Source organism: Microchirus variegatus, assembly GCF_963457635.1.
Source record: "Microchirus variegatus genome assembly, chromosome: 8".
Lineage (NCBI taxonomy): Eukaryota > Metazoa > Chordata > Actinopteri > Pleuronectiformes > Soleidae > Microchirus > Microchirus variegatus.
The window spans coordinates 22,506,193-22,530,559 of NC_139809.1; the positions used below are offsets into that span (position 1 = coordinate 22,506,193).

General features: G+C 38.9%; 1 protein-coding gene across 6 annotated transcripts in view; it reads left to right on the forward strand.

Moving 5' to 3' along the window:
• Nucleotides 1–24,367, forward strand: part of mef2aa (myocyte enhancer factor 2aa) — a 99,321-nt gene that overhangs the window by 56,223 nt on the left and 18,731 nt on the right. For 3 of the 6 annotated variants that reach the window (XM_083894142.1, XM_083894140.1, XM_083894141.1), the window contains exons 4-6: nt 17,861–17,995; nt 18,063–18,197; nt 19,820–20,042. In XM_083894142.1, the coding sequence (XP_083750268.1) occupies nt 17,861–17,995; nt 18,063–18,197; nt 19,820–20,042 (493 nt within the window). The remainder of the gene's footprint in view (nt 1–17,860; nt 17,996–18,062; nt 18,198–19,819; nt 20,043–24,367) is intronic. The other 3 variants (XM_083894143.1, XM_083894144.1, XM_083894145.1) reach the window with 3 other exon arrangements.

Sequence of the window (24,367 nt, forward strand, 5' to 3'; positions counted from 1 at the left end):
TAGCTATTACCATCTTACATAAATATGACACAATTCATGAACAAACCTGATTATCTGAACTTGTTAAATGAGACCTCCGTAATCTTGATCAGATTATATAAAAAAAAGAAAAAATATCACATATCACAAAGTCACAAAATGTGATAATAAAAGTGATTGATTATAACTTAATGCATTACTTAAAAAAAAAAAAAAAATTCAAACAAAAAACTGGGTCCATCAATAAATACTGAATTTTATTTACTCCACTGGCATTTATTAATACAAAATATTACACTGGAAACCAAGGAAAGAAAAATCTAAATCTTTTGCAATAAAAATAGCTGCAGTTGTACAGTACACAGTGATGAGTCTCACGTTTTGTCATCATTAACATAAAGACATAGTAGCGCATGTGTTGGGCGTCTGTACTTTCAACAATCTGGTGATTAAAAACGCTACGTTATGTCATCATTTATTTTCTGATTATGGGTTTCTCATAATTTACTTGTGTAAGAGATAATTGTGATGCTTCAGACAATAGATTTCGTGAACATTTGATACTTTTTATGTGACGTCATTAGTAGGTAGATACTTACTATAATGTAATCGGAGCATACTTGGGTGATCACCTACCCATCACAAAAAATCAGATTGATCCCTCAAAAACTGACAGGAAGTTACAGATAGTTACAGATAGTTACAGATAGTTACAGATAAACTCATACCGATGAAAACATAACCCTCTTGGTGGAGGTCATTAGTTTATTGCCCATTGATAAAATCACGACACAGCTAGCATGATGTCCACCTTTTCATTTTACTGCTACTATTTAAATTTGCTGAGATTATTTCCACACAGAGGCAGTTTTGATTAGATTGCTGCATTGCGATTCTCTTCTGGTGTTATTGTTGCCACCTGCCCACTACAGCATATAGCATTTTTATTACAGCTACTTAAGTAAGAGACATTAAGGGTTTAAGATGGGCAAGATTGAACATTTTCAAGAAAACTAGCTTTGGAAAAGTCTCTCACTTGGAGGAATTAGTGAAATTACATGCAGCATAAAGGAGTCAGCTGTGGCCCATTATCTTTTATTCATGCTGCTGCTTGTGAATTACCTGCTTGGCAGCGCTGCAGAAGAGTGCTTTGGCATCCAGTTGAATCATGCAGTCACTCTGCCATCAGGGGCCCTCAGCACTGAGCAGGAGCTCACCTGCATAAAAAATACATGGATACATTCCTCAGTTGCATAACAGTGACCACAAATTTGTGTTTATTGTGACTGGAAGTCAACCCCCCACACTTGAAAGCATTATGGGGTTGTTTACTGCCTTTCAGATGGGTCCTTCCTTCACACGACGGATACATAAAGCAACAGTATTTACAGCGTGTTTTATTGATGATTTAATTCAATTTTGGTTCAGTTTTTTTCTTGCACTTAAAAAAATAAAAAATAGATTAAAAAATACCACTGACAAATAGCCTGCACAAAAATACAAAGGCATTGATACTGTACTCATCCTGCATGTGCAAGAGGCAAATAAAACCTCCTGAATCTAAGACATTTATGCAAGGTTTAATTGCACTGTACATTACCCATTGTACAGCACCAGGGGTCCTGAGCTGATTTCCCCTCTTAGCCCTTCTGGCTACAATCAACGTGGTCGCTCCACTGCACAAAAGGCAACAACAAACCTCTGTTGTTCCCGCTCACTCGGCCGGCATCGTTGCAGATATTCACAAACCCGCTTCTGCCTGCTGGTCATGTGGTCAAACTTCAGTAGTGACGAAGCAGAGCAGAAGTAACCAAAGCAGTCTAGTTTACAGCATCACCACATCACTCCGCCTGTGTCAGCTGTGGTTAATAATTTGTGGAAAGCATGATTTTTGATTTGATTATTTGAAGAGAAATACTAGTTCCAGTTGTGTTTCTACACAGTCGTTGTGCTTTGCCCTCAGCTTCAGTTTACACTGCACATTCATTTGTAATGAGGGGAAGAATCCACCACTCCCCTATTTATCTAGTGAAATGTGCCTCACATGGGGACAGTTATACTGGACACTTATCTCAATTTTTAAATTGTGTTAAATCAATATCTGCCATGCTAACAATCATGTGCTCATATATCCAGTTGAGTGGCCAGAAAAAAAAAGCAAAAGAGTAATAAAACCTCTCTCCCTATTTTTGTTGTGAAGCTCTGTTCATGTGAGAAACTAAATCAGAGGTCACAGTCCTTCTCGGTGGTACCATCTGTAGAAAAAGGCTGGGCTGTGCAGTGCAGTGTGGGAGAACAGTCTCCATGTTTTCCACAGATGGATGCATGCCTGGGCCACAGTTTGATAACCCAGTGGAAGGCTGTGGACTTTGTCTCAAATTTGGCTTGAGCAGTCAGCTCAGAATTTCCAATTTTCCTTTTGTGATGTGTGTATGTTTCTGTTGCTAAACACAGGTGAACTGCCGTCTGACATTTCTCCACAATGGTCCAGTGTTCAAAATTTAGAACGGTTACTTGGCAGAATTTTAATATACTTCCCATATAAAAGTGTTTGTCTATTGTGTTATCACTTTAACAAATAAGTATGACTCAAACAGTATATCAGGCAAGGCCCCTGACATCTTGTGCCATCATGTTTAAAGCTCAGCTGGACTAGACAACCCAGACTGTCGACTTTTGATGCGGGAGCTCACGACACCAATGAAGGCCACCGTAGATTTTCAGTCCACAGACTCACCATTAGTTCTTACGCATTGGACCTTTAAATGCATAATGTCTGGTGTCCTGTCCAGGGTGTACCCCGAATTATGTCATCTGGGTTTTGATCCAGAACCCGCCCCCTCATTTGGAGGATAAAGCCGTAGACGATGAGTATTCAGGCTATAGTGCCTTTCAACATAATGTAATGTAGTGGTCTGAGGAAGAACTAGACTTCTTCATGATACAATCAAATGGAATGGCGTGATTATTTTCTCGATTAATCAAGTACTTATTTGTCCACAGATTGTCAGAAAATGTTAAAAAAATATATGTTGATGAGTGTTTCCCAAAACCTCAAATTGCTGATGTTCTCAAATGTATCTCGTACATAGAACAACGAAACCACAAAATATTCACATATAACCCTGTGAAGCCCAAACCATTAAATAATTAACAGAACTTTGAAACTGGAGCCTTTATTGGTCCTTCTGAACAAACAAACAAAAAAATGTAAAATATCAATTTCCATATAGGAGTCACAATTCACATAACATTTCAGTTATTTTTACTCATTTTGCGGTTCACAACCTTTTTATTTTGACTGATGGTAGGCAAAGATGCAATTTGCATGCATCATTTCTCACAGTACACATGGGCAAAGTGGCCTACGCAGTGTTTTCATCTGTCGGGTTTCCCATAATTTTACTCAGGTTCCCAGGTTTTTCAGGGAAAAAAATGTCACACTGCTCATGTGGGGAGCTCAAAAACTCATGTATCACATAATGATACGTTTGGCGTTACAGGGTTAAGTAGCTGAAAAATCGTTCTGAAAAATTGTGTTAATTATTGAAAAAAACTCTCAAACCAATTGATCGAACATCAAAATAGTTGGTGATTAATTTAGTTGTCACATACAGTATAATATTTTGCATTGAAAATCAATTTGTCAAGTTGTTAATTGGGTTGAGTTAATTTGAACCCAAATGCAGTACAGTACATGACACATGAGGGTGTATGGTGTTGTTTCTGTTGTGCTTCCTATAAAATTCGGTTTATACCACAAATGAAAATGCTGCTGTTAGTCATTAGATTAATCTAATAATATTTACTCTTCCTCCTCTCACTGCCGGTGGAAGCTAATCAGATTTTATTTATGCTCCACTATAACCTCATGCCTTGCATTGCCTGTCCTGCACACAGTCCCTCTTTGTCTCCAGGGTAAACCTTGAAAGTGGAGAATAATTTCGCACACACATCATAAAGCATTTATCTGTCTTTTCTTTGAGGCATTCAATGCAATTCAGGTATATCATTGGGGAGAATCAATTGGCAGGCACATGGAATCAACATTAAGCCAATCCTTCCTTAATCTTATAAAATCAATGATGTGAATTTGCTTTAACTCAATTTGTGGATGCAATTTTAGTCAAATACCAGTGCTTCCTAATTGTGAATGACTGTACTGTATCATATGCAAAGACTTGACATTTTGATGCTCTTCTCATTTCTTTTACCATGATGATTTGTGCGTAAACAAACTGAGATCATTCAGAGGGACATTCGGCTTATCTGCCTCATAATAAAGATGGGCGTCCGTTGTTACAGCAACTTGGTGGAGAAAATTATTTGTGCATTTTGTTTTTTTATTTAATCAATGGCAATCTATGTGCTTACAAAGTGCATGTTTTTCATAACTTCAAAAATAGATAAAAAATAAGATTTGTGCCAGTTATGGAATAAAGCCACTTAAAAGACTGAATAGTTAACAGGAGTTTCAGACAGGGGGTATTTATGTTGTCAATCAAAGACTGAGTGGTGATTAAGACTCATTTCTCTCTTAATGAATGCAAATTGGCACATCTGCTGTGGTGGGCTAGCTGTCCAGACTCCTCAATTAGCATGATGGATCAATTATCGTCCTGCTGGTGGCCCCCTGGAAATGGAGGCTAGGAAAAAGGGATATGTAGCGCTCGGAAGTGAGATATGAGTAAAAAAAAAAAAAAAAAAAACATCCATTCCTTAACTTCTGATTTAAAGTCACATAATGACTTTCCTCAAATTAGAAAAATACAAATATTACGAAACATCACAAGTGAAGTGTTTGATGTGCGTTTCTTCTGATTCTCTAGCAGAGTTGTGATCCAATTTCCCTCTCGGAGATGATGAGTCTGGCTTAGTATTCCGTAGGGTATAAGCTGGTGTGCAACTTGGTCAAGTGAAAAAAAAGCCCAACATGGTTATCTTAAACAACCTTTCTTTAGAAACACTCTTACAATTAAAGGCCACATTATACTTCTCCGACTGAGTAATGCGTTATCCGACTGTGTAACCCCTCGAGCCCTCATACTTCTCCGTCGTGGTGATGGATACGCACTGCAATTTCCCGCCCGATCAGTAGGGGTCGCTACGCAAGGTTGTTGTGCTTTTAGCTACAGTGAGCAATGGTGTCCAAGAGAGAAAGACTGTGGAAGCGGAATAACATTGAAACAGTGGCCTTTTCTCACTTTTCTGTGTCACGGAACGCAGTTTTAAGACAATTTGAGGCGAGAAATTAGCCATTTAGAGTCTAAACATGTGCTGTGTGTATTATCACGTATTATAGTTTGGCAGCTCACAAGGTGGCGTAACATTACTTTGCTTCTCACTGTGATGGCGGCTAATATGCTGCTGCATGTTGCTCGTGTTGCCGCTATATGTTAGCAGTCTCTTGCGATATTTACATGCTGTTTTGGTTTTGTCCGTTCCTTTCTCACCGGTTGTATTTGTGTATATAGGGAATCCAAAATGCCGCCACACAAGTGATTTTAAACAGCTCGGTGCATCCTCTATCTCAAAGTTGTTGCCTACCGTCGCCATGTCTTCCCTCGTTCTGTGCCCCCCGTACCTACGTAGTGACGTAAGTCACCAACCAGTGACTTTTTTTAAGATAACGTAACCTATTTCTTAAAAAGAAAAAGAACATATCCTACTTCTCTCGCAATTAAAATTCATTTTTTCTGTCAACCGGTGCGAATCGTCACGCACGATTTTTAATCATGTCGCGATGCATCGTTACATCCCTATTCATGATATTGCAATTATATTTTGGTAATATTTAAAACAACAACCCAGAAATACTAAGCTGATATTAAGTGGCGAGTGGCATGAAATGAATTTGAGTTTGAGACCTCAGGTTTATGGTCTGTCAATTATGTGACATTATACCACCTAGCAAAAAATAGCATTACTTTCAGGAACATTCCTACCTTGAGCTGTGGTTGTGTGTACGACAGGTGAAGGCTTAAGACTCCATAGTGTTTCACAAAGATCTTTAGTCTGACTGTGTGACAGTACTAGTTTTGTCTCTGTTGTTGTGCTTAAATCATGTACTGTACTTACTTTAATGAGTCTGTCTTTTTTAAATAAATGCAGCATGACCTACAGTATATAAAGCAACATGTGGCTTATTCAGTATTCCATATTCAATTGAATCCATCAGATACTATATGGATTGAGTGATTTTCATCAGTCAGACTCCAGTCCACCTCATAGTCATCATTATATTATTGTTCTTCTTTCTGGTATTTCACCATGATGATGAATTGTCCTTTTTTAAATTAATTAATTAAATAAATGTATAAATAAATAATGAAATTAATTAAATGTCATTGCTGCTGACACAGACTTATTGAGGTGATGTTGATTTTTCCAGTGCTCAATATACAGTATCTGTGTGAAATTTTCTGCCAGGCAATATTTTAATATTACATTAGAAAAAAAGGCATGTGCACGTTTGGGGATTCTGTGATTTATTGGAGTGATATTAAAATTATTTCCTGTGTATTTTTTTAAAATTTATTTTCACCATAGCTCTGGCACAGCACTGCAGATTCACACAGATATGAGGATTTTGGCACTCTATATTTATTAATCTGTAGATATGCACATTATCTCTGAGCTTGTTTCTTCTGCGTGTAAGTCCGTACTTCTTACACCATCTGGGCAGAGATTGTTTCTATACCAGGTAACTTAACCTGTGAACTGTGTCTGGCTGGGTCAGCTGTAGAGTGAACTTTTGTTGCTATAGTCAAAACAAACACACTGGCCCTTTCACATCTTCTATTTTCAGACTAGTGCAGAGACAAATGAATAGGGCTTCTTTAAATGGTTGAAATGAAAATGGTAAACAAAGGGTTATCTTTATGTCCAGTAACTCCTTTGATAATGTTATGCACTGTTATAGCATGTGACTCAGTCAGCCATGTGTCGAAACAAGATTTAAGAAACATTACTACAAACTAAATAATATTCATTGTGTCATATGATTTGTACATCGTGTGTTTATGATGTGGTAGTAAGTTAGTGTACGCTTTTCCACAAAGATATCTGGTTAGAGCTGCCTTTAATGTCTTGTCTTGCCACAGTGAGTGCAGCAGTATTAATGGCTCTGTTATGAGTAACATGCTGGGTTTCAAAGTGGCCCTTTTTATAGGACAAGGACTCCTTTTCCTCTGGGCTTTTATTGAAAAAAGGGTCACAGTCCTCTTTTGTAGTTTTCTGAGTGTAATGAAATAGACGTGCTAATGTTGGTGCAAGTAGTATAGGACAGTTTATTCTGTAGTGTACAGTACATCCTGTGCTATGGAACAGATACACTGCCCAGTAATTATCACCTGGTGGTAGAGTAGTGGCCTTGCATCTTCAAACTGTGAAAAGGTAGTTTGATTACAAGGACTAACTCGACCACTGTCCTCACGATTTTTCACTGGGCCTCACAACAGTTCACAACTGCAGAGTGGCTCAACTCCATTATGGAGTATAATTTTCTGTGCATTTTAAATCCATTACGTAGTGCATCTCATTGTTTTATTATGTCTCTGCTCTCTGGTGTGTGATGCTTGTTACCAGGTTACTGCCAAGAGATTTCTGCTTTTGGCACATGTCGTGTTTCACTGACGTCAGAGCTTTTTTTTCCTTCTCCAACTACATTGCATATGTCTCATCTCAAACCAAGGGTGTTTTTGAGAGCACATGAATGAAAGCCACGATGCCCTCTTTTAAAGATTACCGTCCAGTGGCACAAATGAGTTAATACAATGGTGTCTAAAATTAGCAATGATATATTTCAAAATCTGGAACAAAATTTCTACTATTTATTCACCATTGCTGAAAAAAAAAGCTATTTCTTTACTGAATTACTTCATTGTTTATTTTTTTCAGGACATCAATACAGTTTTGAGTATTACAGACGGAATGGGAAAGAAAAAAAATGCAATTTTTTTATTGCACCATGTTTGTACGGAGGTGAACAGTGTTCAGTGTTACCTTGGTTGTGTGACGTCATCTTCTGGAGCGCTATTGGACTAATACCAATTATGAGAAGCTATTTTTGTAGATATAACTTGTGTAGTAAGAAGAAAACTGTCAAATTATAATGTAAAAATCAGTACTTTTCTGCACTAAGGGCAGGAACACAGGCCACTTTACACAGGACACCTAATGAAGTGGCAGGTGAGGGGTGTAGTGTTAGTAAGTGCTTCTCAAATTGAGCTCAAAACACTTTGTTGGGCCATCTATATGTGTTGAATATGTGTTGAATGTTTTGATCTAGATGCAGCGCCACAGTGACACTAGTTATGTTAATGAACTTTACAACCAAAAGACCCTCTGTGTTCTTCAGTGACCTTGCAGGCTGAATGGCTGGAATGAGACCTTGCCCTTGTGCAGCGGCATCATCTGTGAGTTAGCTCGTTCAACAGTCAACAACCCCCCCCCCCCCCTCTTGGGCCAACCCCTCCTGCCCAGGGGCTAGGACAGAGCAAAGCCTGCTGGGATGGAGAGTGAAGGAGGGGGGACCGGGTTGGTTAGATGGCACTGTGCCACCCTCCCCTGGCTGCTTTGTCTGACTGGGGGCAAAGAGGGAGGCTGCTGTGTCTCAGATTGATGAGGACAGGTCTGTGGTCTGGGTATAGAGTGTTGCAGAACAGACGTCCTGCTGGCACATCCTGTCCCTCTCCCCCCCAAGCCCTCCATACTCGCCTTATCGGAACTCCTAATTGTCCTTATGAATATTTTAGAGGCGAGCAGGAATGGGAGTCCAGGGTTGGGGGTATGGTTTCAAGGGCCTTGACAGCTAATGATCATCTCAGTGACCAAAGAGAAAGAGAAAGAACAAGAGTGAGAAAGAGATAAGAGAGATGGAAGTTAAAAACACAAGATTTTCAATAATCTGCATATTAGTATTTGTGTAATTATTTCAATCTGTACTGCCTTTTCTTTATGTACAGTGGGAACAAAGTCCATTTTGTTATTCTTCTAAATATGTAGATAATAGTGACATTGGTTTGCTTTTATCCTCAATTTGTAGTTTAATTCCCTCTTGTCTAAACTGAAAGTATGTAGTCCAGTGATTGAGTCTGTTCCCTCCTATTGTGGCGGGTAATATCTTTGTCACATCAGTCATTCACCACAGTCTCTGACTTCTGATAGTCTCTCATTCAATAAATGGATGGGCTATATTTAATTGTCAATCTTGTCAGTCAAATGCAGCCAATAATTGGCAGTATTCAAGACCGATTATGAGGAATTTGTTTAAATTTGGTGACTCACTTTGGATTTATGGCCCACTGACTCTGAGCTCTTAATTCACTCTGGTCTGTCCATTGTGATGTCAGGTGGGATTTATTCTTGCCATGTATATTGTTCTTCTCACAGCTGCAAGACAACAATATGAAATTCAAATGTAGATGGTTGAGAAACCCCCTGCTTTTCCTGTCCACACAGTAACTTGACAATAGAATGAGATGAGGGCAGGACATGAGTCCAGCCTCATATCCTGGTATCAATCCACTCACTAATGGTCATGCGATTAAACAAATGTGTTTGGGACTGCTTATCTAATAGCCTTTCTCTCCCAACTCCCAAAATGTACTTGAAAAAAGGAGTGACAAGAAGGCTTGCAATATTACAGTTACCTAGTAGCCTGATTGAACTTGGCTGAGTCTGCCAGTGATTTGATTTCACTCTCTAGACACCACAACCAATCACAAACCACTGGTGTACCAACAGTTTTGTATAGAATTGTCTATTGATTCGGCTGACAATTAAATTGTGGAGCAATTTTAATCAACTTGCTCAAAATTTAAGACATATTTTCAGTAGATACTATTACTAGATAGCCATCGCTCTTCGCTTTTCATATGTCACCCAGATCATTGGTCCGATTCATTGTGAGTCGATCCAATACAGCTCCACCAACTGAGCTATGCTACATCCATTGGTTGAAAGTAGGAAGTGACTTTATCCCGTCCAGACTCATATAAACCTAGTGTTGCATGGGCCTTAGCATCGAGTGACCGAAGACCAACAAAAAGAGGCTTTGATTCCCCTGTTGTGCAGATTACAACTCAACAGGGGAAGAGAACATGACAGTAATAAAAGTCTTTTAAAGATATTATAAGAACAGAAATATTCCCAAGCAGATAAAAGCCTTCCTATGTTCCCACTCAAAGAAGTCCTTTGATAAGCACATTACATGGAATGGCCCCGGACACGAAAGTGATGTCATCTGGATTAGCACGCCACCTTGCCTGAGCTAATTCACAGCGGTGCAGGGTGAGAGGCTGGGAAGTGAAGCGAGGGGAGAGCGACTCACAGCATCCTGTTAAAATATAGCTTCCCTGTGCTTTTAGGAGGATAAAACAGACACAGCATGCATCAAAAGCTGCCTCTCTGAAACATTTTGTGTAATTGCATAGTGCTACAATCTGTCTTGGGGTCACGGCATGGACAAAATTTGGATTTCAGAGGTGGGTTTTAAGTATTAAGTATTTTCAATAAAACTAACTCTTTCAGTTCACTGTGTTTTGTAGTAGTTATTCTATTTTTCTATTGTTACTTTTAAGTTTACTGTTTCCTTTTTTGGTTCGACTGGTAGCAAAACATTATCACCCAATTCTGTGTTTCATCTTAGTCAACTTCACTCCAACTCAGTACCACCAATTTTACACTTATTTTTGGAATATATTGTAAACAGACCTTATTTACATAGCACCAAAATAATCAAAGGTGTACCTGTTTGGTATTAAATATAATCTTGTTTTAAATCTGCATCGTTGAGGTTCTACATTTACAATAATATTTATCAGCACTTTAAAACTCAAAGACACTTCACACAATTATTGAGAGCTTTGTAATTGATCAGGAGGCTTGAAGTGGATATGCTGCTTTATTTGGAGCCAGTGAAGGTGTTGCAGGATGGGTGTAACGTATTCCTTTGAGTAACTTACACTTTGACTTCTAAAGAAGTCTCTTATGTCCACTTTCCTTTTTTCAGACATCCTGGCTGCGGCTAAATACCAAACACACACACAGGCACGCATGTACATACGCACATGGAAACGTCTCCTGGGCAACTAGCAGACCGGTGTGCAAATCCTGTCGCTGTTTACAACCTGATGGAGTGACAGCAGAGATGACCAATTACACAAGAACTGGCAGAGCCAATGAGCTTGTGGGCGATCTAAACTAAGGGAAACAGGTTTCAGCTTGAGTAGCTGTTTTCCGCTTGGTCCTAGTGCTTGCTGTTTACTATAGTGTAACATTGTTTTTGGATGATAAAAAATGCAGTGGACCAAAACAGCCTTTTGAAAAAGTGCAGGGTGTCCCTCCCCAAAATTACGTCTGTGGGTCATGGGTCCAGCACTCCAAGCTGTGGTGCATCAGTCATAGGTCAGGTGGTGATCTATCACTTGTGAAAGCTACTACATACAGCCTTTTGCTGTGATTCAGGCACAGTTGAGTAACCTATAGAAAAGGGCTCATCAAGCCTTTCATTCAGCCATCTCCCCTACAAATTTGAACTCCAGCTTTTATACCTACCTTCCCCCTTTCACTGTGCCTTCCATTCACACAGTACAGTACATGAATGCATGGGTACAATAAATGCAGAAAGCTCTCTCTGTACAAGAGAGGCAGATAGTTGCTTTGAAATGGTTTTTCCAAGACTCATAGTAGCAGAGTAAATTGCTTGGGCCCATTTCACTGAAAGTACTTCTCAAGAAACAGGTACTGTAGGTGGCTGATGCAATGTTTTGGGTTTTATTTTTGCTCAGAGAATAGGGTTTGTTGCAATCTTAAAACCAAAGTACATTAAGGCTTACATCCACTGCCCAGAATTTTGAAGATTGCACTTACTGCTCTATAACTTCTACTGAAGCCCCCAATAATACAGTGTCCATAACATCTTGAAAAAAGATGTCCTGTTATATTAGCAAAGGTCCAGATGAAACAACCAAGTTAGATATTTAGTCCTAGTCCATTACATCCATAAATACATCATCATCTCAATTCGCCTTCACAGGGCCACAGACTAACTCAGTGCAGTGGCCCCTAAGCATAATTAACATTTCCTCAAATTTTCGCTGTATTAAATACAATACAACAAATACTTTGATAATAAAAGCAGAAATAACAACGTGCTGTTCAATGTGAGTGGAACAGGAAGTCAAACACAGATACAACATTAAGTGTCCGATTTTATTTCAGAATAAAAGCTTCCATATCTTATTTCACTTCAATACATCACACTTTCAAATCCAGAGTTCTCGTCCTGCGGTCGGTTGCTGAAACATCCGTTTCTTGTCGTTACAGTACCTATGTAGTTTTTTTTTATTTTTTTATTCCTGCAATAATATGTACAGTACTGTGCAAAAGTTTCAGGCACCACCAGCTCTTTTGTTTTTTTCTGTCTGTCAAATTCTGTGATCAATGGAATTAGGAATGAAGTGATGTGACTTAAATCTGGTTTTATAGATTAGCGAGCTGTCAATAAGTTTAACTCATGCAACATGAGTATGTAATGCTCAAGCATGTCTCAAATAAACCTGGGGTAATTTACGTTTTTACAGCAGATATTTCTTTAAATTAAATAGTAGGACAAACACAGGATTTACCAGTAATATTAATAAAGGTTCCACTCCAGTAGTAACAGAGCTGTGTTATTGTTCAAGTGTAAGGGTAGTTTTTATTTTTTTAAACACCAAAAAAAACTGCATACATGTTTTCTGGATGTGTTCCAGGAAAGTGAAATAGAAATAATGATCTTCTATTGTCGTTATAGCATTGCTAAAACAACAAATCTAGTGGTGGCCTAAGTAAGTACAGTTAAAGTAAAGTAAAATTTACTTGCACCGTCTTAAAATTTTTGTCGCAGTTTGAAGCCCTGCTACAGTTACGCTCGTTTCAAAATGGCGCTGAACACCCTACTAGGAAGGTGTTGCAATGCTTGGATCCAAATGCAGAGACAGGAATCAGGATGATGAAGCTGTGAAAAATGATGAGGCATTATTTACTCCTCAAACAAATCAAGAAACAAACAACGTCGAAGGTAGATCTGGATCTTCAAAGAGACAAAATAACAAAACAAAATCTTGCACTGAGCTTCAAAAATAACTTTGTGATCAGACTTGAAACAATGACTTCTTCAGGTAGCGTAAACGGCAGACTGAGGGAAATGGGGACATCAGGGAGAGGAAATCAAGGGCAGGTGTGCGTGATAACTGAGGAGCAGGTGAAGTTCATGAGGGAATTCGGAGGAGGTGTGTCAAGGTGGATGCAGTGCCAGCGCGACAGGATGAGTGAATGTTACCAAAATAAAAGGGGAAGTGAACCTAACCCAACACCAAAACGTGGCATGAACTTAACATGACTTAAAACATAAACTAACAAAAAGTGACAAATCAAACAAAAACATTAGCAGATCTGCCGCCTCGTGACACTACTTTCAGGTCTCTGCTCCATTTTTTATTTTTAAAAGGTCTCTGCTCGATTGGCATGTAATAGCAAATCTGATCAGGGGTCATGTGACATTCAGTCCCTTCTATGGCCATGTTTCTGTAAGGCTGCTTCTGACTGGCCAGCACAGGGAGCCAGGTCTTGACAGGTGTTTGGAAGAGGGACACCTGTTTGGCTATGTGCTGATTTAGTGATCCATTCAGTGAGAGCTGCGGGCAGCGTCTGTGGAACACCCAAAACCTGCCAAGTCATTAAACAGAGAATTAAAGCCATGCTTTCCCAGGCCCTTTGGTGTTACATACATTACAACTTCACAGTGATGACTGACTCTTGCACATCAAATGTTGGTCAAACGCTATCATATCGTATCAAGGCACAGATCTAAGTGCCTGATTTGTCCACTGCTCACTGGCTCCTGCTCACCCACTGTGCTCCTGCAACCCTTCCCTGAAGGCTTGGGCCAGTGGGTGTGGTGTACTGAAGGTTAGCCAGGCTTGTTGTGAAAGTAGAGTAGCCCTGCCCAAATCACACAGCCGTGCCTGACCGCTCCGACCCAGATATTCACATAATGAGCAGGTTGGGACTTAAATTTGCAGGTTGAAGATCAGATCCTTGGCTCAGTGGAGGAGAAAGTGCATAGTTTAACCCCAGTAAACACAGGCTTTAAAGGGCCCTAACTAGAGAGTGCACTCAGTAAACAGGAAATGAACCAGCAAGGCGTTTTCTTAGAATGAGAAGAATGCCATTGCTTTGTACCACACCAAACAGTAATGCATCTGTGGTACTGTGCTAGTCATTCATTATCCCAAGGCTTTCTCTGTCTCCCTCTCCTCTGGGCATTGTGGAATCTTAGGTTTGAAAAAAATGTAGGCACTTTTCTTTTCCATTCCCCCCATATAGTTTCCCTAAGGACTGCAGGTGTACAATAAGAGAACATCTGTCAATAACAAAATACTTCAGTAAATACATGGGGGAATTAAGAGACAAGTATATAAATAAAGTAAGTAAATAATCCCTCCCCCAACCATCCCCATGCACTACTCTTAACACATTCATATTTTGCTGTTGAATGTGTCAAGAACAAACACGTGAGACGCTGAAGTAACAGAAAACATACATTACTGTGCAGAGGCCACCGTGAGATTTCTTGTTTTAGCAATGCTATAACAATACAATAGAGGATAATTATTTCTATTTTACTTTCTGGAGAACATCCAGAAAATATGTATGCAGTATTTTGTTGTTCTGCAGGTGTCAAGTATTTAGCGTGGTCTACCCTTGCACTTGATCAATAACACAGCTCTGTTAATACTGGTGTGGAATACGTTTATGTTTAATTAATGTTACTGGTAAATCCTGTGTTTGTACTTTTTCATTTAAAGAAATATCTACTGTAAAAAATGTCTATTACGCCAGGTTTATTCAAGACATGCTTGAGTATTATATACACATGTTGCATGAGTTAAACACATTCACAGCTCGCTAATATATAAGACCAGGTTTAAGTCGCATCACTTCATTTCGAATTTGACAGACAAAAAACAACAGGTGCTGGTGGTGCCTAAAAAGTTGAAAGCTTGTCAGGATCATTGGATTTATGTAACAATAATAATAATAATAATAATACATTTAATTTAAAAGCGCCTTTCAGGTCACTCAAGGAGACTTTACCGACAGAATAAGATATAAATATAGGATCACAAATTAATAAAAACATTTTGTAAACTCACATAAAAATAAACCATGGCAACACAATAACATAGGGTAAGGGTGGTAAAAGCAGAGAGGTTGGAGGGAGTAGTCAGTCCGGAACAGGTGAGATTTTAGTCTCGATTTGAAGATGGGGAGAGAGTCACAGTTTTGGAGGTCAGGTGGTAGGGTGTTCCAGAGCTGGGGAGCAGAGCAACTGAAGGCTCTGTGTCATGATAACTATTTATTTACTTATTGAGAAAAAGTGTTGAGGACATGTCACACATCTATTGAAAGTAGACCTATGTGTAATCTTGAGAGAAACAGCAGAGCGCTCCCTGGCAGCTGTCAGTGAGTTGCAGGTGAGTCAGGAGGAGAGTGCAGCACCTTTTTGTTTTTTCTTACGGCAACATCCATAGTCCATAGTTTTCTTTGTTTGAGACGTCAGGTAATGATGGAGCTGTCCATCATACCGACGCCGAACAGCGGGGAACATAGATACGGCCCCTTCAAGGATGTCATATCCCTCGATCCCAGTTATCTGCTCATCGCAGAACGTCAGCTGTACTTTCTGTTCAGTGGCTTCAAATTTCAATTTGCGCTTCCGTTGAGTCTGTGCTTTCTCTTTCTCCATGTTGACAACCCATGACTAGCGCAAAATGCTCATTTAAATAGGGCGATCTTAACCACTTCTGCGCCTGTAGTCAATTGCGGCGGCAATCTAAATAGTTCACCCGCAAAACGCAGACTAGCAGCAGGCTTCATTTCTGTTTTAGCTGTGTCCAACCTCAGTTTTCTGTCTGCACAATATAGATTTACATTGATTTGTATATCAATGTAAATCAACATGGAAACACATTAAGCAGTGTGTGCATTTAATGAGCAGTGATGAAGAGCAGAAGTCTCATAAAGCCGTAGCACATTTTGTCGGAAATGTGATGTTCACTGAGGTTGTGGTGAGCAGTGCTGGGTTAGCCACACTGTCTGCACAGACCTAAACGTAGTGTCACACTGCTGCCAGAGGATGTGGCAGCTGCAGAAACACCCTGCCCCGACATACACATGCACACAGTGAGAGAGGAGGAGGAGGAGAGGGAGAGAGAGAGAGAGAAAATAAGGTCTCATTAGTGCATATAGGTAACTCTCCTCTGGCTCACGCTCTGACCCCCACATCCACAGGAGTCAGTGACCTTCCTGTAGACACGAGGCCTCCAAGACAGCACACAGACAGAGCAGGACACTGCTGTGGACCTGATAGTGAAACCTTGAGGGCCACACATAAATCATGTCTTGATGTACACTGCCTTGATATCACAAGCTGTCACATGCTGTCAGCAAGTCTTGTTAACACTGCTATTCAGTGCTGTAATGAGGAGCAGAGAACAGCCTGTGTATGAAAGTGTGCAAAGCGAGCATGGCATTCAGCATTTAGTTGTTTAGATGTATGACACAAGTTTTTCTTTTTTTATTCAGCTGAGGGTAGAATAGGCTCTTTATAACGACACAGCACACCACGTCATGTTCTCATGAGCCCTTTGCTTTTGAAATAATCGCTCAGTTTCATACTTTAATAGGCATCTTTAACCATATTTGATAATCCATTTCATTCCCCACATGTGGTAACTTGGAAAACAGTCCACGAGTGACAACCGTACTGAATTACAGTGTATGACCTAAGTGCTCTTCTGTTGAATCTTCTGATGTGGGAGCACCTTCCAGTGGTTTGGCTTGTCATAACTGAAATTTAATGAACAATGCAAACATACACTTGCAGCAAGAGGGTAGGAAGAAGAAAGAAGAAAGGGACAGAGGTAGGAAAGTGAAAGAGGGAATCAGGAAGGTGGAAGGAAAAAAGATATGGAATGACGTTTCAGTTTCCCCTTATTCCGATACTGATATCACAAACCGGAGTATCTGCCAATACTGATATCAGTTTGATACAGTAATGTTACACCTTTTTCAATGAAACACCACGCTCACACTTTAGAGTGATCAGTTTGTCTAATCCCCAAATCTGCATGTTTTTTGGACTGGGAGAAAACCCATGCACACACAGGGAGAATATCTGGATTCCATACAGAAAGCTCTTGGTCTGACCAGCTCATGAACCTGGGTCTTCTTGCTGCTAATGCAACAGTGCTGTATAGGATAGGATTATTGGATCGTATCAGTTTTTACATTTGTATCCATCCCATATCTGATCCAGTGATTTTGACCAAGATCCATCCGATACCGAGTATTGTATCGGCTCTTCACGATTAAGAGCCTTGTATCCTATGAGGGATATATGAAGGACAGTAATAATAATTATAACAATAATAATAATAATAATACTACTAGAGTAATAAAAGGAAGACACTAGTAGTTATGATAATAGACGGGATGAACTAAATCCCAATATCCTATTAATGTTCTTTTTTCTTGTTCATGGAGCAGAATCACAGTTGTTTTGTTTTTACATGTTTAGCACAACTGTGTTTTTAACAGCTTTGGAGATTAAAAGATGTACAATGACTGTCTCAGACTGATATTGGTTTCAGTACTGAAGGTCTTTTAGGTATCAGAATTGGAAAATGATGGTATTGAGCCATCCCTAGATTATCATTGATAAATGCTTTAAAGATTTGTTTTTAAATAAAAATACTGATGTACATAACAACAAAAACACATAGCAACATCTTGTATACTGTTTCTTTTCAACTGTGCAATTTCGTTTCAGAAATTGAGAAACAAAGGCCATAATGACTGTGCTAGTCCTGATCCCAGTGATGACTGTTTTGGGCACAGCCCCCTCATGGACGACCATTTCGGCAAACTAAGCGAAGAGAGTGATTTATTGTACAAGCGCTGTGGTGTAAGTACTTCTTCTGTCGCCTCTTATTTTGTGTTGATTCCTGTCTTTATGTTGATGTTCACTGCAGGCGCTAAACAAGAAAGAACACAGAGGTTGTGATAGCCCGGACCCTGAAGCCTCATATGTCCTCACTCCTCACACAGAAGAAAAGTATAAAAAAATTAATGAGGAGTTTGATAATATGATGAGAAATCATAAAATCGTAAGTACTGTAAATGCACTGTTTTTGCTTGGCTTTGTCAAAAAAGAGAGAGGATTTTCACTCTTTTTTTTTCATTTAACTGTTTCCTCTTTGTTACCCAACCCCAGAACCTCTGTCAACTTCTTTCAGATCTACTGTAGCTTAATATTAATGCACAATTTGCCGGGTGTGATTTGTTTGTTTTTGTTTTTTAAAGTTGCTGTCAGTGAAATACATGAGTGTGATAGAATACATGTTAAAGGTACAGTATGTAACATTTAGGATGGCTTATTAGCAACATTTTATGTTTGTATGAGTGTATAATCACTTTAAAATAAAATAAAAAGAAATTGCTTTTATCATTATTAAGCTCTACGGAGGACACCAACTCACACCAGCATGTTTCTACAGAAGCCTGAATATGGCAACCTAGCCAGAACATGAATATTGAATTGAAGGCTTATTAGGTAATTGGGCTGAACAATTAATCCTTTTCACGTCAAAATCTCAAGTTGATAAATGTAATTAGCAAATTGCAAACACTGCTGTTTTTGAATGTTCCTTGTCCCAATGAAATTTGTATCTTTAAGTTCTCATCCTTGTTGTAGAACAGAGTGGTTATAGTAATTCATATTTGAACCTTTAACAATGTAAATAGCCTACAGTAAAAAAAAAACTGACAGTAGCTTTTATTTTTATTTTTTAATAGATTTTTGATTTGTTTTGCAAATGATAATTTGACACACCCTGAAAAGATCACAATGAAATGGTGCTTTGTATAGCTTGTAATATTTAGATTGTCCCCCTTATATTGTTCTATTAGTGCACTTCGGCCATAGTCTAGCATAAAATTTGTTTTCTAGTTTTGGCAGCAAAGTGCTCTTTAGCACCACGTTACCATTTAGCATATTCCCTCTCTGTCATCAAGCAGCACAATGGCTCACTGTCTAAAACACCACAGATCTTTTGTGATCTTATCATGTGTGACAATATTAGAAACGTGCAAGAACATAGTGCTTATACTAAGCAGTCATTTTCTCTGTGTTCCTGACCTGAAGAGCACCACTCTGCCATTAACCAACTAATGATAACACCTCAACTGGCTCACTGGATAATGCTATGATGAATCGTTCTCACTGCCACCTGTCATTCTCACTTATGCTTTGCACAGTCAGCACTTTGTAGGTAAATGCAAGAGAGTCATGAGTTGGTGGTTGTGATTCCACATCATCCCGTGTCTGTCGTACTGAGAAACACCTAACATGGTGGGGTTCCTAGAATGCTAATGTGTAGTGCTGACTGCTGCAATGTCAAAGTGATCACATAAATGCATGTTTTCAGATTTATTTAATTGTCTGTTTTTGTTGTTGGGTTTTCACTAAAAATGTGCTAAATGTATATGAATGATGTAAATGATAATCAGTTTTAAATGCATAATACATAATTTGTTTGCTGTTCTGACATAAGCTCTCCCTGACCTTTTTGTGAAGTTATTTGATGATTAAAGATGATTGTCAAGGGTAGCTCTATGTTTTTGATGCCTTGGCCACAAACACTGATCCTTCTTCATCATCACAGCATCATGTTCCTCCTTTTGTTTGTATGTAAATATCTGCTTTTGTGTTTGTTTTCTTCTCTTGCAGCCCGCAGCATTGCCTCAGCAGAGCTTCTCCATGCATGTGGCTGTCCCTGTATCCAATCCTAATACCATGTACCAGCCGGGAGGAACTCTGGGCAGCCACTCTCTGGCAGTAGCCACGACCTCTCTGAGTGACAGTGGGATGCTGTCCCCTCCACAGGCTTCTCTGCTCAGGAATGTGGGCTCCAACGGAGGCCCCCAGAGGCCCACCAGTGCAGGCAATGCAGGTTAGTAAAGCAGCTCAATCAGAGGATGGACCACACCACTGTAGATTGTTGTGATCGTAGCACTTTGCATGCAGATGGGAAACAATTGGAAAGAGCAACCTTGGTTTAAAATGTTTTACTTCATTGCCCATTGTTTTCAACAATATCCTCATCAAACTCTGCAAGAAAGAGTGTCCCACTGTGACTATTGTAGGTGCTGGACAACATCCATGTTATATCAGTATATATCATGAGACAAAATGTTAGACATATGATCATATGACATATTTCTTTGGTTTTATTGGCTGCTGTACTGATACCGAGTTGTAGGTTAAAACATTATAATTTTTACACACTGATTTAAAATATGAGGAATCATCGACAGTCAGCTGTAGGTGATTGGACTTGCTTGAGTAAAGCTGAAGACATTTCACCTCTCACCCAAGAGGATTCTTCAGTTCCATCTAATGAGTGGAAAAAAAATGGTATTCAAGTTGTATCCACATCTTTTTTTTTGGTTTTGCTCATAAAATTATAAATGAAAAAAAAAAAATATTCATCGGCATGAAACCCCCCAATGTGACGCTAAACACTAATATGACTCGAGTACATATGCCAAGCCTGTACGTGGTGTAACCCTGCTATAGAAATACATCAAAATGGAGAATGTCTTTATTTGAATATGTCTACACTGCAACATATACAATCACAGAAACATAGACAGATTGAACTAAGCCAGAGTGATTAAGGAAAGAAAAAAGTTATAAAGCAAACAGAACAATCTCCAAACGCAAGAAGAAGAGAAGTGGGGCTATGACTATGATGAATTTTCCACTCTGGGACCCGTTTTCTAGAAATTGTATTCCAGTGCTCCTAGAATGCTGATTCCATGTGGACAATAAGTAATAAATAATAATAATAAAAAAAAAGTTAACTATTTCTCACTTAAAAATGAAATGTTTGCATGTGTATGGATCCTTAGCACCTGAAGGCTAGATAGCTGTTAGAGTTGTTATGTTAAATAAAGCAGGCTGTTAACCCCTAACCCAGTTTTCAAGGTCCTTAGGATCATCTGAGAGGTGAAACATCTTTAACATAACTCAAGTTGCCCATAGCTCACAGGAGATAACCCTTCACAGATACAGTCAACATGAATCGAATAAAAAACAGATTTAATTTTAGTTTGATAATCTGCTGCAGCAGAATGTGACCATATTTATAGATAGTGTCATTATTTCTTACTTGTGTATTCAGATATAATTTATTTTTAAATGGAAGAACTGTATTTTGAGAATATGATAAAGTTTATTATGTATTTATAATGTACATGTTATCACTGTCCTGTCAGAAACATGTCAACACAATTTGCCTTGAAGGGCTTTACAGTCTGTACAAGTACACCCTCTCTCCTTAGACCCACACATCATGTGAAGAAAAACTCCTTGTACACAAACCTTTTTAAAAGAAAACTTCACAAGCTCTGAACAAACGCCTGTGTTCAGCTTTTTAAGAGGTATAGCTTCTAAATGGGGAAAACACTTAAAAAATATGTTTGTTGATTCTCAATAGACTATTTTGTTGTTGTTGTTGATTTAAGCCTTCGATGTATGGGTGATTTACTGTATTTGTGTGACATATTTTTTTTCACACCTTGAAATGTTCCTCATCACACTTTGGACTGTGTCACCATTGTGGAAAAATGATGTTGCCGAGAGTACTTGTATGACTGGTCTGACTCCCGTCAGTGCAGATGGTGTTTGTAAGATCTGGCTGCTCTGCACAAGATACATGCAACAAGGTGTGAAATGCCTCATTCAAATGTGAACACGTATCAGAAATTGGTTGACACCTTCCCGTTCACAGGGGTTTACTTAATGCTTGTTTTTTCACAATAATTCCCCTTGCTTGATTATTTTAGTTAGTTGTCTATTTTTTTCGTGCTATAGCTAATATTGGATCAACATAGTGCAAAAACTGAAGCAATGTTTCCTTTGGGTGAATCTTTTAAACATTTACTGGGTAAAAAGAGCTGCTCTAGATTCCTGATTTCAAAGAAAGTGAATATTGGATTATACTTTCTTTGACCATATAGTGCACTACTTCTCCACCATGAGAAGGGGGGATCTTATCATGTGCGCAGTGAAAAAGATCTACATGACATTTTCATGTCTGGTCTGGCATCCCCATCACATGCTCTCTGCTAGCATACAGAAGGATGCAGATGGTTAATCATATCACTCTCAACACATCTCATTAGGTGGCATGCTCAATACCACAGACCTTTCAGTGCCAAGTGGTGCAGGATCCAGCCCAGCGAGTAAGTCCTCCTGGAGAGATTCATAAGCTCTCTGTAGCTCTGCCCAATAAGCTTCCTACTTAGCACACAAGCTGGATAGTTGCGTGTCCATATGTGATTGGTTCAAGTTTGTGTCCACTATCAGTGACTGATAATGACTGCCTTTGCCTGACTGTATTTATACTGCATGCAGACAGAATTCGCATGTTTCTTCTCTCAATAGAAGACATGAGTGATGTGCTTGTTACATGTACTGAATCCAATATGTGACTCCTAGTCACATTGGCTGCATTTATACTGCATTCTTGATGCCCAATTTTGCCTATTTTTGGCAGGAACAAGTGACAGTGGTGTTATTATACAATTTTGAAATCCTTGCCTGAAAATCTTAAAAGGCATGAAACCTTGAGTCCACTGGCTTGAGTCCTTGTTCTCCATTGCACATGATGAAATAGTCATGTGATTGTAAGTGTGTTAACTTAATTTGCTAATTGTCTTGTTTTTTTGAGGACGGACAAGTTGCATTGACTGATCTGTTTGCTTATATTGTGGACGGAAATGCACAAATTAATCAGATTCATATCTTATTTCCACATACAAATGAGGCCTGAAACTGTTCTGACGATATCTGTATCCAAGATCAGAAGTAGGTCACTTGCACCATGCAGTGTAAATTCAGCCTAAGCTGACATATCAGATATTCCTGTGTTAATGTGACTTGTGCTTCCTTAAACATAAGACAGTGACAAATGACACTTGTACACAATCTATAATCACATCACTGTCTTTCAACCAGTGCAATGGAGGAGGAGGACTCAAGCAGTGTACATGAGGATTTCAAATTGTGGGTCACTTGAAATACAATGTAAGCAATTCCTCCAAAAATATCATGAACTGTAGAGGCAGCATATCAGAATTGGGCATCAAGAGCTAAGTCTAAGTTGTTTTGGTCTGAAAAGTAATAGGTCAATTGGAAAATGCCTAAGGGGGCATATTGCCACCTAGTGTAGAGAAGTCAGACACACTGTATTCAGTAAATACATTTCCACCTCATGCTTGGTGTCGACGAGCTACATTTGTAGTTTCACAGGCAGGTGAGGTCATTGGCAGCCAATCTGACTCTGGCAAATTCATAAACACAAAGTTTCATTCAAACTTGCCTTCCCTCCTGTTTCATTCCCTCCATTGACATGTGCATCTGTCTAGCCAACACCCCACACCCCAATACCCTGGCAGCCCTTATAAGGCTGGAGAGGGTCTGTAAGATGCCTGGACCAGCATAACCCTGAAGGTATTCAGGTCATCACATCCTACTAAGTACTCAGTACACAATGACCACACAGCCTGTCATGGCTGCAATGTGCCATGTGAGAGGCAGGTGCAGTTTAACTCCCTCCTTGTAACTTCACTCGCTGTGCATTTCTATCAAAAAGTGAAACTTCAAGTAACTGGCAGCTGAAAACCAGAGAAACACAGAGGTGCAACGTCCTAAATTGCTATTTTACGTCATTGCCTAAATGACTTATCATTTGAAAATTAATTGATTAATCATCTTTTTTTATTAATTGAGTACTTGTTTGGTCCACAAAATGTCCAGAAAATGTTAAAAAATGTTGATCAGTCTTTCCCAAACCTTAAAATTATGATGTTCTCACATCTCACATTTTGCTCACAAACCAAATTAATCATATAACTCTTTGTTTAATGGAGTATTAAACAAGAAAATATTAACATTTAAGAAGCTGAAAACTCAAAGAGCAAAAAAAGACCCAAACCGATTAAATCAATTATCAAAATAGTGGACCACTAAGACAACTTCAGCCAAGGATGACCATTTTATATATCTGTGCTGATCAAGTCCTTGATGGCCTTTATGGTCTTTATTAGATTTGTGTCTTTATTATTCAATCAAAAAAAAGTTTGCTTCAATCAAAAAAAAAAAAAATGTTTTCAATCAAAAAAACATTCACTTTAATCAAAAAAAAAACTTTTTAATCAAAGAAAAAAATTGTTTGGATGCAAAAATACATTTGAGACTCAAAAAAATGCA